General features: G+C 40.2%; 1 protein-coding gene across 1 annotated transcript in view; it reads right to left on the bottom strand.

The window, feature by feature from the left end:
• Positions 1-17,022, bottom strand: part of LOC106036443 (protein FAM169B) — a 269,050-nt gene that overhangs the window by 216,384 nt on the left and 35,644 nt on the right. Inside the window, exons 8-10 of the mRNA XM_067003776.1 lie at positions 15,317-15,391; positions 14,055-14,369; positions 11,416-11,565 (exon numbers count right to left, since the gene is read on the bottom strand). Of these exons, the coding sequence (XP_066859877.1) occupies positions 15,354-15,391 (38 nt within the window). The 3' untranslated portion in view covers positions 11,416-11,565; positions 14,055-14,369; positions 15,317-15,353. The remainder of the gene's footprint in view (positions 1-11,415; positions 11,566-14,054; positions 14,370-15,316; positions 15,392-17,022) is intronic.

The following is a 17,022-nucleotide window of genomic DNA, read 5'->3' as shown; positions in this document are numbered from 1 at the left end:
CAGGACAGCTTCCAAAAGCGAATGCCTCAACCCCAAAAAAGGCAGGGTTTCAAATGAGGAGCCTAACAAAGGCTTCTTTCCATTTTAAACACAATCTTCTCCACATCCTACCCTCTCCCTACAGCCATAAATAATACCAGTGTATTACTTAATGATATGACTTATTTATTATTTATTTAAATGATTTATGCAGAGCCTATAGCCTTAACAACTATAACGATAACGATTCAAAAACCAGAAGCAACATGAAAAGGAGATGCTTAAATAATTAAAAGCCTCCCTCCTTTCCCGAAAGAGAGCTGAGGAGCAGTGTGTTTTTCTTTCTTTAGGTTTTTAGTTCTCCTACAAGTGAAAGGGCAGAGTGCCATTGGCTAAATGCTGGCTTAGCAAAGGAAAAACAATAAATCAGAATAACCAGTGTTAGAGAAGCTCTCGTCTAGCCTTTCCCATCCGTGCATCTCAGAGGAGGGCAAGTACCACAGGACCTATTTCACAGAAGGTGAAACTGAGGCCATGGAGGTGATGTAAATGGTCCATGGTCACCCAAAGGTTCACTTGCAAAGCTGTACATAAATCTTCTCTTCCATCTGTTAGACCTCCTCCACCAAGCCACAGTGCTTTCATATTTTCTTGTCTTGATTTTTTTTCTTTCAGGTTCTCTGACTTCTCTGCATTTTCCATGTCTCTTCTTTACATCCTTCTCTCTTCCAGGCCCCGACTCCAAGCATTCCTCCTTCCCTGGCAGTCTTTCCCTCCAACCTTATCCCTCCTGGCAGTCACTTTTTACCCAATTTTTCCAAAGAGGTTTTATCCTCTGCAATTAGGCAAATACTTGGCAACTCACAGTGCAAGTGGGTAATTGAGCACAGTTGTAAGTGGATTATCATTGAAATGACTGATTTTTCACAATGCAGAAAGCTCAAGGCAGCAACAGGGTGCTTTGCAATTTAAACATTGTAAAGAGAGTGAAAATATTTTCAGGTTTCATTTTAAAACTTTCTAAATACAAAATGGAAGCCTATTCCCCAATGGCAAGGCATAAATACACACTGTAAACTCAAATCACCGAATGTTTGCCTAGTTCTATTAAGGGGAACAGATGAATTATCAGAATCAGACTTTACAGCACAGCTGGAGCAGTAAAAAATAATATGAAATTCTTAAAGATCTTCTGGACTACTCTTCAAAACAACTAAAAAGACAGAAGTGCCTTGACGTAAGTCTTGAGGTGCAATGAAAAAATTACCCTAGTAGATTGACAAGTATCTCCAAGTGAAAACCCTAAATAATTAACCACAGAGATCTCAAAGTTTACACCTATGTTGTGGAGCATTAATAGAAACGGCCTTGAGAATTCGTTCATGGTCTTGATTGGAAATTTCTAAATCCAAACCCAACAGTTCTCTAATCTAGGGATCCTCTCTGTCAGTTTAACACAGAACTAACTCTTTAGATAAAGGAGTTTTGAGTTTTTCATTAATTTAATTAAGAGTACAGAAAGAGAAATGCCCATGGATGTCTGAATGGTTTTGTTTGTTTTAACGTATTCAGGACACTGGACTGGTATTTGCTGAACCAGTTCAATATCCAGCCCCGCCACAAACTTTTTGTGTGACCTTGGTAAAGTCATTTAGGTCTACTCATCTACATTAGGAAGCTAATCCACCTAGATAATGCAGAGAGAGAGACAGGCACCAAAAGAGTGGGGAGGCAGACCACCTAAATTATACATAAAGATATTACTTTCTCCTACTCTTCATCTCCTCTATTGAGTATTGCTCGTTCGATGCTACATTATCTTTATGGCATAGACTTTTCTCCCACCCCCAATAGGATCCCAATTTCATACACAGTCTTGAAGTATTGCATTAATTCAAATAAAAATACAAATTCCAAATTGTTATATTTATCTCATCAGAGCTGCTTACATTTAAAAGACTTAACTGTCACAGTGAACAGCTCACAAACAACCTGCAAACTAAAAAGGAAAAATAAATACAATGTTTTGTTAAAAGTTGTTTGAGGAATGATTCGAAAAACCACAATCAACACAAGAAAACCACAGTCTGCCCAGTGACCCTCTGCGAACATAAAGAGATATGAAGTTTGAATGAAAAAATTCATAACTTAATCTGCCAAACTACCTTCCTTATTCTCCGAAATAGCAAATAAAGGAAAGCATTTGTGAATAAGAACTATTTGAGACTGGAAGCAGGTACATTAGATATGGTGGACTGCAAAAGCAGACTCAGGCTGCTGGAGACAGGCAGTCGCAACAATTTCCAGTGTCAAAGAAAAATCTGGCACCTTGTTAAATATTAATAAGCTGTCAAGGTCAAAATGTTTAGGTCCTCCCAACTCAATCACTTTCATTTCTACTTCTCAGAAGCCATTCAATTGGAAATACCCTTTCCTGTCTTGCCCCTCCTCATCCTGCCATCTCGCCCAGAGCCATGTAAAATCAGAGGAATATGGACAGTAAATGAGTTGGTAGCCAAATGATGGTTTTGTCTCCCCTGCCTTTGCTGGTATGTATTCTGTTATTGTTAGTGAGGCACAGAAAATGTAAATACAAGAATAAGAACAATGCAAAGAGTTGGTTTAGCAAATCTTTGCTGCATTTTCTGCAGGTTAGTGTTATTGATTACTGACACCTAAGGGTCTGACACATAATCGATAGACCTCATGACCCACATATGTGACATGGCCTGTGGGGGCTTTAGAAACAAGAATGAACATGGCAGCTCCATCCGAAGCTTTTCATATAATATTTATTTATTTATTTGCAGGCAAAGCTGTTTCTACTCAAATTACTGTCATGGTGAAAACTGGTGTCAGAGGAGTTTGCTCATTTCTTCTCCTGGAACCTGAAGACAAGAGCAACAATAATAACTGTCAGTGAAACAAAAATCAAACTCTACATCAGCAACCTAGGAGCTGACGCTCCCTTCCCTCACTAAATTAGTTACTCACAATGAGAACTAGTCATCTGAAGGAGAAAGAACTGCTTGAATAGGAGAACTTACCTTCATCTTTATGCAGGGTGCCAGAGCAGCGCAAATTAGCGTGGAAAACACAAGTTCGACATCAGATCAGAGGGGCTCTTTTCTGGTGCCCGGTCCTCAAAGCCAGATGGGGAGATGAGCTTTCTCTCTCACCAGTTTGCAGAACACCACAGCCTCCTCCAGACATAATTATTTGTCTCATCATTGTCTTCACCGAATCCAAACAGGTCACTCAGGATTACTCCTGGGTCTCAGGAGCTACTTCAGATGTGCTCATTTCCTTGCCTGTAACACTGTTTTTGGCTGGGATTTTACACTCCCAGAGCTTTCTTTCTTCTCTCAGGTGACTATCTTTACTGTTTCTGAATAGTTATTATCTTCTCTCAATACTGTTCCCTTTTGGTTTGAGCAGTCTCAGTGCTGAATTCCCATCTATGAAGACTTCAAATGAAGGCAAAGATCTGAACTTCTCCATCTGGATTTTCAGACATTACTGTTCTTCCTCCCTTTTCTCCAGCTTATTCTATCAGTTGCCCACCACCCCCACAATTTGCTTCCAGTTTGTTTGTGGTTTTGTTTCCTTTTACTGTCTGAGGGGCAAATACTATACATTAATCATCACATTGTTGTTGCGATACATTGAACATAAGCAGGCTGCTTCTGTTGGCACCTAAGATAAATGCAGGCATTTAACTTCATGAGCACAACAAACGACTGAAAGCACTCATTAGAGTTAGGGAATCCTGGCTGGAGAAAGCCGGGAGACCACGGAAAGCACCACGTCATCAGGTGGTCTGCATAGGGCTCTGGGTATTCATCTTCACCCACAGAAACTGACATACAGCAGGGATGGCACAGGCTGAAGATCAGCAGGTGGGAGTCTCAGGCTAGCCTCCTGCTACTGGAGTGCTGTGCGTCTAAGGGACAGGTATTTCATTGCTTTGGATAACTCACTATATTAAGCAGATAAAGTCCAACTACTGCTAGGCACCTTCCCAATCATAGCAAGTTAATTCTCTCCTGGAGGAGCAAATCCATGCCAGAAAAAAACAGACTTTTTTCATAAGCAAGCAATGGCTTTCATACAGTACCTGCCTTTTCACAGCACTACAGCTTGCTGCCAAACCCGGCCCCGGGAAGCACTTGGTGGGGCTGTGTGAGGCCACGGAAGGCACACTGCTGTTCTTTTCCATGGGGACTTTTCAGGCCACTTCTGTCCCATTGACACTTCCCTGGCATGTTTTGAAGGAGAATATATTTCTGACCCAAAGCTACATGGGCTTCCAGTGTTCCTTCCAAAATGCACAGAAACACACTGCTAGAACCAGACAGTTCCCACCGAGAGCAAATATCCAGGACAGAAACCCAGATCTGATTGCAATCCTTTCTTATATTAACTGTCCTCCAAAGCACCTAATCTTGAGATATCAGTCAGCAAAAGTCAATTGAGAGCCTGTTGACAAGTCCCTCCACAGTCCTGTTCCCTGTGCCAGCTGCTTTGTCATGCTGGAAAGATTTCAGTTCTAATAAATTCTTTGTCAACACGAGCAAAGTTTTTATTAGGCCAGTGAAACACGCATTCCCTAATGCATGCACCATGCCACACTGCGTTGTAGAGGGGCGAATGCTGCTTCAGACGGAGGTAGAAATTAAGGACAGGAGGATGACCCGCACCCACCTGGTGGCCTTAAAGCCACTACAGTTCTTTAGTGGTTCACTACAGCTCTCACTTCTCAGAACGGTAAGGATTTCAGATGCTCACCTCCAAGCAAAGCTTGGCAATTCAACCCTTTCCACTCAGATCCCCTCCTGAGCATCTAACTGCAGTGCTGTTCTGCCCTTCCTCAATAGACGTGTTGATTCCTGATGCTGGGCAGCTTCCCCTTGGTGCTGTGCTCCATTTAAGGGTGGGCAGCGTGTAGCTTTGAGCACTCTTGGTCTGTGAATTGTTCTGAATCCTTCGGGATGGAGCATACCATATATTTTAGCCACACACATCTCACAAAAGCCAACTACCTACTTCTTTTTCTCTAGTTTTCAATTTCTTGCAAGACACTGTTATTTTATGGAGAGCTGAAAAATATCCGTAAGTAAGTCAGAGGCAAATAATACCCATTCAGTGCATCACTAGAAACCCTATGAAGATTTTCTCTTTCCACAAGACCAGCAATATCCTGCATGAGAGATGGCCTGCTGCTATCATTTCAGAGGTGCAATCTCTTTTTTTTTTTTTTCCATCCTTCCTGCTGCAGAAAATTCTTCTCCATCTCCTTGTAAACACTATTTCTGCTTTACCCTGTTGTGTCACATGGGGAAACATTGCTGGGTGCAGGATCTTCATGGTATCTATTCTACGCCTCCGGGAGTTTTCCAGCAGCCAGCAATAATAAAAAAGATCACCATGGACTGTGACGTGACCAATTACAGCAGACAGCAGTTATTTATAGAAAAGTCAGCAGCACTGAAGCTTTAACACCAGCCAGTGCACCCCTCTGCTTCCCATCACCTAGTGCGTACGCTAGCATCCTGCAACACCCTGTGTAGCAAGGAGTTTTAAGGCAATTACCTTGGTACCTCACAAAGCTGTGGAGACACATGGCATATGCCCATAGGACAATGAAGGGGTAGCACTGTACATGCATGGTATCTTGGAGCTGCCACAGTTTATTTCATTTTCATAAATTGCTGACCTCAGATGTCACTTTCATTCCAAAATCCTTGTCCGCCTACTCAGCAGCATAGCACGTCAGGGCACAGCACAGCCGATGTGTGTAAGACCCTGTACCACACCCCATCCTCATCCCTACCTCTTCGTAAAGTCTTTCTCATACGACCTGCTCTAAGGTCTGTCCAAATACCGCAGTACAAAGGAGGACACGCTAGCTGGGTTCCTCTCTGAACTTCCCTAATCCTTAAATTAATTAAACTAGTTGATAGAGCTTTCACTCTGCTGATGCAATCACAGGTGGGAAATCCACCAAAATGCTACAAAAATCTCAGCAGCGCACGGGTCGTATCCTGCCTCCAGGAATCCCTGCTACAAGACGGACAATGCTGATGGTCCCTAACATGTCAATGCCCGTTCTCAGAGCTGACGCACAGGATCAGGGCAGTTTGGGTCCTGCAGCTCAGGCACCTGACAGCAGTAACTGAAGAAATTCGGCTTCACAATTTAATTTTGAATTATTTTCCTTCTGGAATTTTTAATACACTGCGAGTGTAAAGCTGCTCTTGGAAACTGAGGGAAAAAGTTCATGGCCCATTTCTGAGGTGAGCATTTACAGCTGAGCACGCTGCAGAAAGAAATGCAATATTGCCATCTACTGCCCAGACCCAGTAGCATCCCCTCTCCATCTGACATACTCAGCTGAAGATGAGATCAATGTTTCAGGACAAGGAATCTTTTAATCATAATGAAAATGTGTTCTTGACTGATCCGAGGTCACATTACATTAATACAGTCTTCAAAGCTTTTTTAATAATACAATTAACGATTTTTGCTATACCATTAAGAGAATTAAAGACCAAAAAGCTTAAGGGGTATTGACCTATTCAGTTTCAGTTTTTAAAATAACCTCAAAGCAACACGGACTTTTTTTTTTTTTTTTTAAACACCACCACCCCCTTTAAACTCCCAGATACATAATTCTTAGATGTGTTGTTCTATTTGTGTTCATGGATATTATACTTTTAGTAAAGATTTGGATAAGCCTGTAGAGGGGATCTCCATTCTGATTAGCTAACCCCTTTTATCTCATGAACCAATAGGTCAGACTAGGACAGCTTACACTACAGTAAGAAGAAAAACAACAACATTAATTAGTAAAGTTGAAACCACTGTTTGGTACAGAAAGAGACGTACTTCCACAAAGGAGCTCTAATTCATCGCCCTCCATTCTCCAAGCCAACATACTCATTCTCTTCCCAAACCTATCATCTCACTGAGGCACATCTGTGCCTCTGCAAATGACTTGGAAAGCTTTAAGGGAATTTAATAAAGCCTATCATACATCCTCGCTAATTTTTGCTCACAGTGAGTTCACTCCTCAGCACCGGAAGCCACAGATTCACATAGCATTTCTCAACAAGTGGTACTATGGGTCGGTTACTAAGTTTAGTGTGAGCATCCTTGGGTTCAAACTGCACCCTTAGCAGCAGTGCAGGGTGGGATGCTGGCTCTCACAAATAATCCACCAACAGGACTCAGTGGGGTCGATCTACCCAGAGGCTGTGGCTGGACAGCCAGGTCTGATGCACACTGATATGGTTGTTGTACAAATAAGGTCAGCATCAGAAAGCAGCAACACAGTGAGTCTCACCCTGGTTGAGTTCCAGGAGAGATTTTAGCCAAAATGGCATTATATCATGTGCCTGTATATCAGCTGAGTCCTATTTTCAGTTGTTTTCTTACTTTTCTTTTCTAAGGCATTATATATAAAAACTGGCAGTCCATGTTTATTTTTAAATAAGGGAAGTGAATCTGGGGTAAGTCATTTTGAATCAATTGCAGTTATTGGCAGGGTTTTGTGAAGGTAAACACACTCGTCTGAGGCTCCACGCTACTCCTGGGCAGGATACAAAAGTAGAGAAGCAGAACTGCGTCTGCGCATGAAAAATTGCAGATGAAATCAAGGGACCGTGTATAATCTATAACAACAATGAAGAACACAACTCAGCTCATGTCATCACTGTATGAGCTTATTGTCCTGGGCAGGGGTTCAACCATGAGATTTGGCAAAGATGATTCTTTCTGGTCTGTGTTAAACCAATCCACTGCTACAAATACACAGAATAACCCAGCATCTAAGCTGCCAGGGTTGTGTCACCCCGCACTTCTGGTCTCTGAACAGCAGAACACTGCCTGCCTCCTGGATTTCTAATACCAGTGGGTTTTCCCCTTGGCATGGTTGTTTGTCCTGACCCTGCTAAGTTGAGAGGTGAATTATCAGAATGCCTTACCTCCCCTTCAGACCCCATCGCTGGAATGGCAGGGGACAGGGAATCACCTCTGTCATTGTAATTACGTTGCATCAGAGAGAGTGGCTGATCTGAGAGCATGCCACTGCAAGGCTGTGACCAGGCAAAAGTACAGAGGCAAAAATCAAGCACTTCTATTGCTTGCAACTCATGTCAGCTCTGTCTTTGGTAGAAACCTGCCTTCCCATTCCTCTGCAGGACTGCAACATCACTGCACGCTTAGGCCTGTAAGTCAGAAGCCAGGCAAGGCCAGAGCACAGCATGGTACATCCATCTGTTGGAAGCCAAAGGCCCTCTGAAGCTCTCAGTCTCACTCACCTCAATGAGTAGAAAGGCATAAGGTCCCTCCCTCCCACCCCCAGCATGGCAGAGCAATGTGCTTTGCGATCTATCCCAAGGATATTACCTATCGAAGTGCCGGTGTCTTTGATGCCTTAACCGTTCAGGCAGGACATGCTAAGTATCATCTTGCAGAAACTTCTGATGTCTACAGGGAGCAAGACACCTTCGTGACCTCTTCTCTTGCTATTTTGCTGGTTTTGTTCTGTGCTTCTCAGAGGTGCTCCTCCATTCCAGATGCACAAAAGGGGTCAGACTAGCAGAGGTGGCTTGTGCCAAAGGCTTTGGCTTCTACCAAGAGACACTTTAAAAGGAAGATATTTGTGCCTGTGACATGGAGCAAAGAGGGACAGTATATCTTTCACTCCAATTGATTTACCCACCAACCTTCTACGCAAACAAGGATAAAAGCAGCATTTCAGTCTGCATTACAGCAGATGGGCTCTGCATGCAGCACAAGAGAAACAGCTTTAAAAAAAGACTGAGCCAGCCCCAGGATCTAGAGAGGATGGGGAAATCAGAAGGCTCCTTTGTATTGTGCAGCTTGAAGATGTCATTTACCTAAAATGCATCTTAGTTAAGATAGCTATCAAAGGCTCGGAAGAGAAGGGACATGCCAAGGAGGAAGAAACTTCGAAAGTGAGTCAGTTGAACTAATCCTTTTAGGAACAGGTTTCTTCTTCTCCCTCCCTGCAGAAAGCTGGGAGGGGATTACTGGTTCTAGGTAGGGGGATTGAAGGTATGCTGCACATCTTTATCTTCTAAAAGCAGCATGGAACTAATGCCATTAAGCCAGGGCCGCTCTGTTTACCAGAGGGCACAAATAGCTCCAAAGTGTTTCTCCGCTCATGGTCACTGACCTTTAACATACCACAGTCCAGAGAGGCTGAGCTATTAATTTACAAATCAGATGTTGTTGAATGAATACTGACATCCCCAAATGTATGGTGAATGCAACCTCTGATCTCCTCCCTGAGAATTAAAAAAGAAGTTCAACTTCATCTACATGTCAAGTGGCTGCAAGAAAAGAATCCTTCCAGATGGAGGTTACTGATCTTCCAAAAAAATGAACCCTCCATTTTCAATTAAAACCAAAAAGACTGCTTCAAAAACACACCACCACCAAAAAAAAAAAAAAAGACAAAACACCTTCAAGGCACAAAAATTCAATAAGGCAAGGATAAAGTCTAAGGCGAATAGGGAAGATTAAGCAGGAACTTTACCATCAAGTTGGATTGCAAGAGGAAAAATTGAAAAGCAGGCTAATTACAAACTCCTAATTTTGTCTCCTGTGTACTTAAAATTTTATTGCATGCTCATCTGTAGCAAGAAATACATGAAGGAAAGCCTAAGTTAATACCAAGCAACTATCTATATATGGATGCACTCTTTGTTTATGCAGTTGAGTGACAGGTTTGCAAAACAGAAATTCTATTTGTACATATTAATTTTGTCTCTCTCTTTTCTGCAACATCTGTGATATGCCAATGTTAAGAAGGTCATAATTAGGTAATGAAGGATGCTAAAATGTGATTTGAACACCCCTAAATGATTCCAATGCAACTGACCAGACTTTCTTTAGGAACATGGGTCATTTAGACAGAATCAATCCCAATTACATCAGCCAGGCACTCAGCTCTAAGGATGTCACTGAACCTTTATTTGGACACATCCAATGCAACGGTGCCAGGTTAGTCTATCTTTCAGACAAGCTAGCCCTTTTTTCCCCTAATTTTGCCTCCTACTTATAAGACAGTCTTGGATGGGTCACTTCTAATGCTCAAGTAATACTGCTGAAAAGTGGTTCTTTAGAAACGTTTAATTTGTATTTCTAAAACTCTAAAAGTTTTCCAAAAAAAAAAAAAACACAGCAGAAAGGTTCCAGAATTTTTAAGACGATCTCAAGCACATCCTTCAAGAACAGTTTATGAACGGTCAAACAGACCCCATAATACATTAATGTCATCATGGAGATGGGAGGGAAGGACTTTAGCCCAACTTACTGATGTGATAAACTCTAAGACTTGGAGAGAGCTCCTATCTTTTAGCAGACAGATGCATCATGCCACACTGATCATGGAGTGGGATAGTACAGGCCTGGGGAACTGGGAAATCACTCCAAAGACAGAGTTAGCTTTGGGCTTACACAGAGCAAGTGAAAGAACAGAGAGTGACTTACTTTGAAATGTCTGCATTAGCCTTTGATTAAGACGGTGAACTGCCTTTAATGGACAACTTTGTCTTTGCACCTAAGTTTTACTATATCAATTCAACTAAACTTTAAACATTTCAAAAATTAAAATAAATAAATGAATAAATAATCTTCTGCTTTCTTCATCTGCTCTTCTCTCCTTTGGAATGGTCACATAGAAAATAGTAGCAAAGGAAGAAACTTAGCCTTTATGGCAAGTAGAACGTCTTTGCTTTTCTAATGCTGAAACGTTCACAGCCTATTACATGGCAGCTGTTATTACATGAAAAGAAAGGCACAGAAAGCACTCAGTAGTACTCTGAAGCAAAGTATGTGATAGAGGAGGGTCAGAAACAGAAAAATAAATTCTTAAATTATTTGTCAAACAATGGAGACAGAATTATCTAGTGCTGGGAATCCATGAAATGAAAAAGTCCTACCCAGGGTTCTGATGAGACAAGAGTATGAAGGGACACCATCTGGGTGCAGTTTCAATTTGTGCTACTCTGTGATTTCATCTTGGCTTCACAACTATTTGAAAACCTTTAACACCGTCCCAACTCAGGACAATCTCCACAGATACAATGAGACTGAATGGCAAACACACGACAAGCTTTACTGCACCCTAATCCTCCTCTCTCTGAACAAGTAACCTTCCTCTGAAGAAGTCAAGCCAACCCACAATGTATTTAAATCCTGGGCACTGTCTCAAGCATCTAAGACATGGTGACGCTGTTAAGCTATGTAATGGTGCCATCTCGTGGTAACATTATAATGATGCTAGATCGACTCCACATTTCAGTAATAAAGTGTGCCTATTAAAGACAACACATTAAAATAAATACATCTTAATACCTGTGTCGTATAATTTTTACAGTGCATGTTCACCACTAAGACACCCACCAGCATGAAAGAATCCTGTGATGATTTACAACCAGAGGAGTCAGCAGCTGGGAAATGCTCGCCTATAACTGTCAGGGTGATCTTAACTGGAAATGGGTCTCTGACGATGTTCAGGCTTCTAAAAGGAATTTCAAAAATTAGAAAACCTACCTGAAAAGACAAAAAGAATGAATCAAGGATTGGAAAATGTGCCTCAGAGACAGATCCAAAAATCTCAGCGCTGTTCACTGATGTCATGACTAAATCACAATCTATCCCCTCACAGAAAGAATCCTCGTGGATTAAAAAAAAAAAAAAAGTTGCATTTCAACCAAAACCAATGATTTCTGATACAGCAACAATGCATGAAATTGTCTGGCTTACATTACATAAAGCACCGTGATGGATGAACATAATGAAATTTCTAGCATTAAAGTTCATGTTTACTTTTTTGGAGAGTGACTCAAGTACTTTGTTTAGTTGGCACCCACCCACCCAGATCACTGCTAACACTAACACTGATGTTTAACTTCTTACTCGTAGGCCAGACTTAAGCATCTATGCCCATAAGATAGGTACTGCCATCCCTCTCTCACACACACACTTACCTTGCCTCATAAGGAGAAATGCCACCACATCAACTCACAACCACCAGAGTGTAGATTCAAAAATAATTTAAATACAAGGTTTTGAAAATGTAAGTCCAAAAATCTGAATGCTCATTCAAACCTTTGCCAACTCTATCAGCACTCTGAAATCATACTACCCATGAAAAAACACGGGTTTCTTTTAGACACAAGAATTTTCACTGTGAGAAATTTGTACTGCTTTTTCTATTACATTCTCTTATGACAGTGAAGGTATTAGATCTATTTCTGCTCCAGGCCCTCTTAGGGTTCTTGTGATCTCACTAAGAAGCGCTTCAGACTGCCAAGACCAAGCTGCAGATCCAAGCTTCTAAATGAATCAGATACCTTAAAGCACTAATATAACAACAACAAAGAAAAACAAAAAAGAAACAAAATCAATATTCAGGCTGTAAATTCTGCAAGTCAGCATTTCTGAAAGAATACAGGGCAAGAATCATACAATCATAGAATTTTTTTGCTCTCCTGCAGCCTGTAGCCCAGGAGTTTAGTACTGTTAAGGAGGACCTTAGAAGTTGTAGCTTTGAAGTCTCTCTGAATAAGATGCGAACTTATGAGCAACGAGCATTACAATTCTTGATTAATATTGTATTAAAAAAATCTGTATGTATTAAACCACACATTGAGTAAGAAAGTAGGCTGCTATGCAGGAGGACATTTGGTTTCTAGCAGTCTTTATAACATTCCCTTTGTGATGTGATGAATCAACAACCAGAAGATGAACTGTGAAGTCAGTCCTAACTGATTCTCTTTGAGACAAAAGAACCATAGCAACATGATTAAGGCTATATGTTATCAGTTTATGTTATCAGTTATATGTTTTCTTGACAGAAACTTGTAGTTTCTAAGCATAGGTTTTTGTTTTGGTTTGTTGTTTGTTGTTTTTGTTTTCTTTTTGAAGGGATATCTAGAAAGATCTGATTTCATTGCATTTCAGGTATATGGTTTACAGAGCAGCTGAACATGGGAGGAGTTACTTGGATATAGGATTAACTGATATATTGAATCACAACCTATGGTTCTTAAATAAAATCAGGGTGACAGGGATACATGTGAGGAATTATGCAATAGATGGAGGAAAAAATATACATCCCTACAATATACCTACAATGTCTGCCTAGAGAACTGCCTTCCTCAAAATGTTGAATTAGTTCCTTCTTCCAATGTAAGAATTCAGGCTGCTGAATCCATTCAGGTTCACAAAGATTCTACTGTTCCTCACTGGGCCCACGTCTTTGCAAAGACTTCTCCTCCAATGGACTAAAGATCTGATCCTTAGGAGCGTCATCCTTAACCATAAATACAATAATCAAGCATTAGAAATTCCTCACTAAAAAAAAAAAAAATCTAATACAGAATCAGTTTGTGGTGAATAAAATTTCTTTATCAAGCCATAACCGGAGTAATCTGGAAAAATATGTCATACTTCCACATTAATTAAATCTAAAAAATTAGGAAAGATCCTACAAGAAATACAACACACAATATGTAATCTACACAAACTGCTAAGCCCTAAAATTACTTGTAGTATGATCACAGTGCCTGAATTTAAAGGCCATTTAAGGCCTATATCTTACTCACTCTTCTGTGTACCAAACTTTTTCTGCATTAACGGAGTTTGCATAACCTCCTGTCCACCGCAGAGTTTTAGGCAGATTTTTCTGCTAGAAAAGCTCACATGAAATCAAATGAAACACCTATTGTTCTCTTTGAAAGGAAGGTTACAGTTTTCATTCTGATACCAACGAGTGTTACAGTATCTCTCTTCCATAATGCAAGATGTGGTTTCCATAGAAATATCTTCTTACATCAGTATCTACAAGCCCTCCAATTATTCCCTTTTGGACATCTCATGCAATCCATTAAAATCTTTTCAGAGCGGGGAAATAAATAGGCTCAACTGCTACTTAATTTCTTGGTAAGAAGAAAAAGAAAAGACAACTAGTAAACAAAAGCTTTATTAAGACAAAACACAAGATGGAGAATGTCTTGCAAAAAAAAATTGTATCTTACCTGAAGAAATCTCTCTGGCGTTACAAATTATGAATAGTCAATTACAACTTTTGAAGACCATACTGAGATTTTGCTGATTTTTGAGAGTGCAATTATGGCATAATTCTGAATTGTTTGGTGGCCTTGTCTCCAACTAAGTCCCCAGGACCTGAATCCTTTCTGAATCCTTTGCATTGCTGACTATTGCTTCCACCTTGTTCTATGTCCTGTCATTCAGGTCCCTGAGAGTTCAGAGTCCTTGCTATTGCTGTGTCATCTTTTTTTTCCTGTGGCATCTCCTGCCACTTTCCCAAGATCAAGAATCCATTCGACGCCCTGAAATTAGAACCAAAACACAGGGAAAACCAAATAATACACAAGCAACATAAGCAGCAACTTGATATCAGTATGAAATGCCTTTGTCAACCAAAGCCACCACAAGCAAGCAAGGCAAAAAACTTAGATGCACTGTTTGTATAGAACAGTTTCACTCCTGCTGCTCTGCCTGTGTTTCCAAAAGTGTCAGTGTAAAGAAAACTGGAAGTGCACAGAGCCTTGATCTGACTGGGTGGGCTCTGAAGCCATGACCACAAAACATAACACAAGAACATGCACCACAGGGGCAAGCACTGCCATAGCTCCCCCAGGAGACACATATCTGGAGAAAACAAACTGATTTAATTGTTGTGCGGCAGCCAGAATGTGCTGGGGAAACAACTCCTACAGCACTTTGTTTTGCTTCCATTTCCTCTCTCCTTTTTCTTTATTATGTGAAAAAGCTTCACTACTGTGATTTCTTGTACGTTCCCCTATCTAGGCTGAGGCTCCATTCAGACCTTTTGGCCTGTCTTAGGCCTCTATCCTGCAAAAAACTAAGAACAGTCAGCTGTGCAGCTCAGTAGTGGCATAAAGCAATTAGGACTGTAAGGAACTTGTCTTCCTCATTCTAAAGGCTCGAGCCACTACAAGCCACTGTAGAGGCAAAGGGAAAAAAAAAAAAACAGTTCAATTCAGAAAGCCATCATATATGCAAACCTTGCAATCTGCTGTATGCCAGCTTGGTTACAGTTCATCACACTAAAACATTTAGTGAGAACTGGACTTCACTATTTATACTATCTCAAACCACTACTGATTAGCTATATAAATCAATGGGCCAGCAGTAAAAAAACATCTATAGTTATTTGTGATGTTTTCTCGTATTAAAACTCACTACTTCAGTAAAAAGGGAAAAGGCCACCAATGAAAAAGCAAGTCATAAAATGGCAAATTAATCACTGTACCTTATTCATCTGGTTTGCATCTGATTGTCTTTGTTTACTAGGTTGAATATTCTCCATAAGAGACTTCTTCATCCTCTGGAGAAATGAGATGAATAGTTTTGCCCCACAAAGAGATAAAAGTGAAAAAAAATGTTAGCAGACTTCCATGTAAATTTTCATGTAAAAAACAACAGAAAAATAGTTGTTGCTGTGAATGTGAATGCTACCTTCATGTGAATGCTACCTTCAACCCTCCTTGCTTTTGCTAATTATGCAAACAAGGGTGCATGACGACACTACCACGAAAGACAACTTAAATCTGTTTGATCAAGAAACAAATTTAACAGCTTCTTGACTGGCACTTAAATATTTAAAGCTCCATTTTTGAAAGTATTCCTAAACCAACCAACTAATCTTATCACACAGAGGTGTGTTTTGTAGATGCAACCTGAACACTTCTTCAGTTACTGTATAAGAATTTCCTATCTATAAATTGTTCAAAATACGTTTTTGACTGTATTTGTCTTTTCCTAGCTTTCATCAGCCTCACAGATTAAAGTATCACATTAACAAATCAAAGAGAGCCTGTAGGCCATTTTTCCACTGTTTCAGAATAATCTTAATGATTAATAATGAGGTATACTGTCCACAATTAGCAAAGAACAGCCAAGTAGCACTAAGTAGATCTGATTTTGATTATTTGAAGAGAAAGGGAGAAAGACCAGACAATACTAAACTGCACAGACTTTACATGCACGGCCAAACCAGTGCTATTGCTCTGTTCCAAGTGAGTATTTAAACATCGTAATCTTATTTTTTACTTCTTAAGGTGAACATCTATACTAGAAACAAAATGACCCTGGGTCTTAACTTCAAAGTTCTGCTAAATTGATAATCCATTCATTGCCAGAATAGTCCTATCCTTCTTCCCTTCCAGAAAATGCAGATAGTCTGACCAACTGAGATAAAGGATTATAAGCAATCATCTGAAATCGATTAAATTCTTGCTCAGTCTGCTTATTTTTTTTGCATTAGTTTCACATTTACATGCTTTATATGTACTCCTAAACTATTTTAAAACAGCTCAACTCACTTCCTTATAGATTCTGCAGCTAGAAATCAAACAGATAATCATGGTAAATGATTCCTGTTCCTCCAATCAGCCCCAGGAGAAAAAAGTCACTATGTTCCTATTACTGGGGCTATTTGCTGTAAATAAATCTCTCCATTTTTCAAACAGTAAGAATTAACTCAGTATGAATGATTGCAGCTATGGGTGATAAAACACTAAGGAACTCTATAGATATGTGTATACAAGCAGGCAGAGATATCTGTATAAATATCACTATGTATCTGCACACATCCAAATTGAAGTACCAAGAGCGCTGCAGTTTACCTGTACAGCCACTAGATGCAGCCACATAACCTTGCAAAATTAAAAATTCTGACCTCAAGGTTGCAGAAACCTTTCTGGAATACCTTTGATTGTAAAATTCTTACAACAGCATTAACTGTATTCATTCCTCTCGAAAGACACAATATAATATAAAGAGATTTTTTTTTTCTTTTTTTTCCCCAATAATTTTGTTCCAAAACATAGCATTGCAAATGTTGACAGGGATCTAAGAAATCACAGCAGAATAAGGCCCATCTATTTTTGGGGTTGTTGCCATAGATTCGGATTGGAGCTGACGATGTTGAATTACATTGCGTTTTTCTTTCTACAT

The sequence above is a fragment of the Anser cygnoides genome, chromosome 11, assembly GCF_040182565.1.
Source record: "Anser cygnoides isolate HZ-2024a breed goose chromosome 11, Taihu_goose_T2T_genome, whole genome shotgun sequence".
Classification (NCBI taxonomy): domain Eukaryota; kingdom Metazoa; phylum Chordata; class Aves; order Anseriformes; family Anatidae; genus Anser; species Anser cygnoides.
The sequence above is the reverse complement of the archived record's forward strand: the minus strand, read 5'-3'. Positions and strand labels throughout refer to the sequence as shown.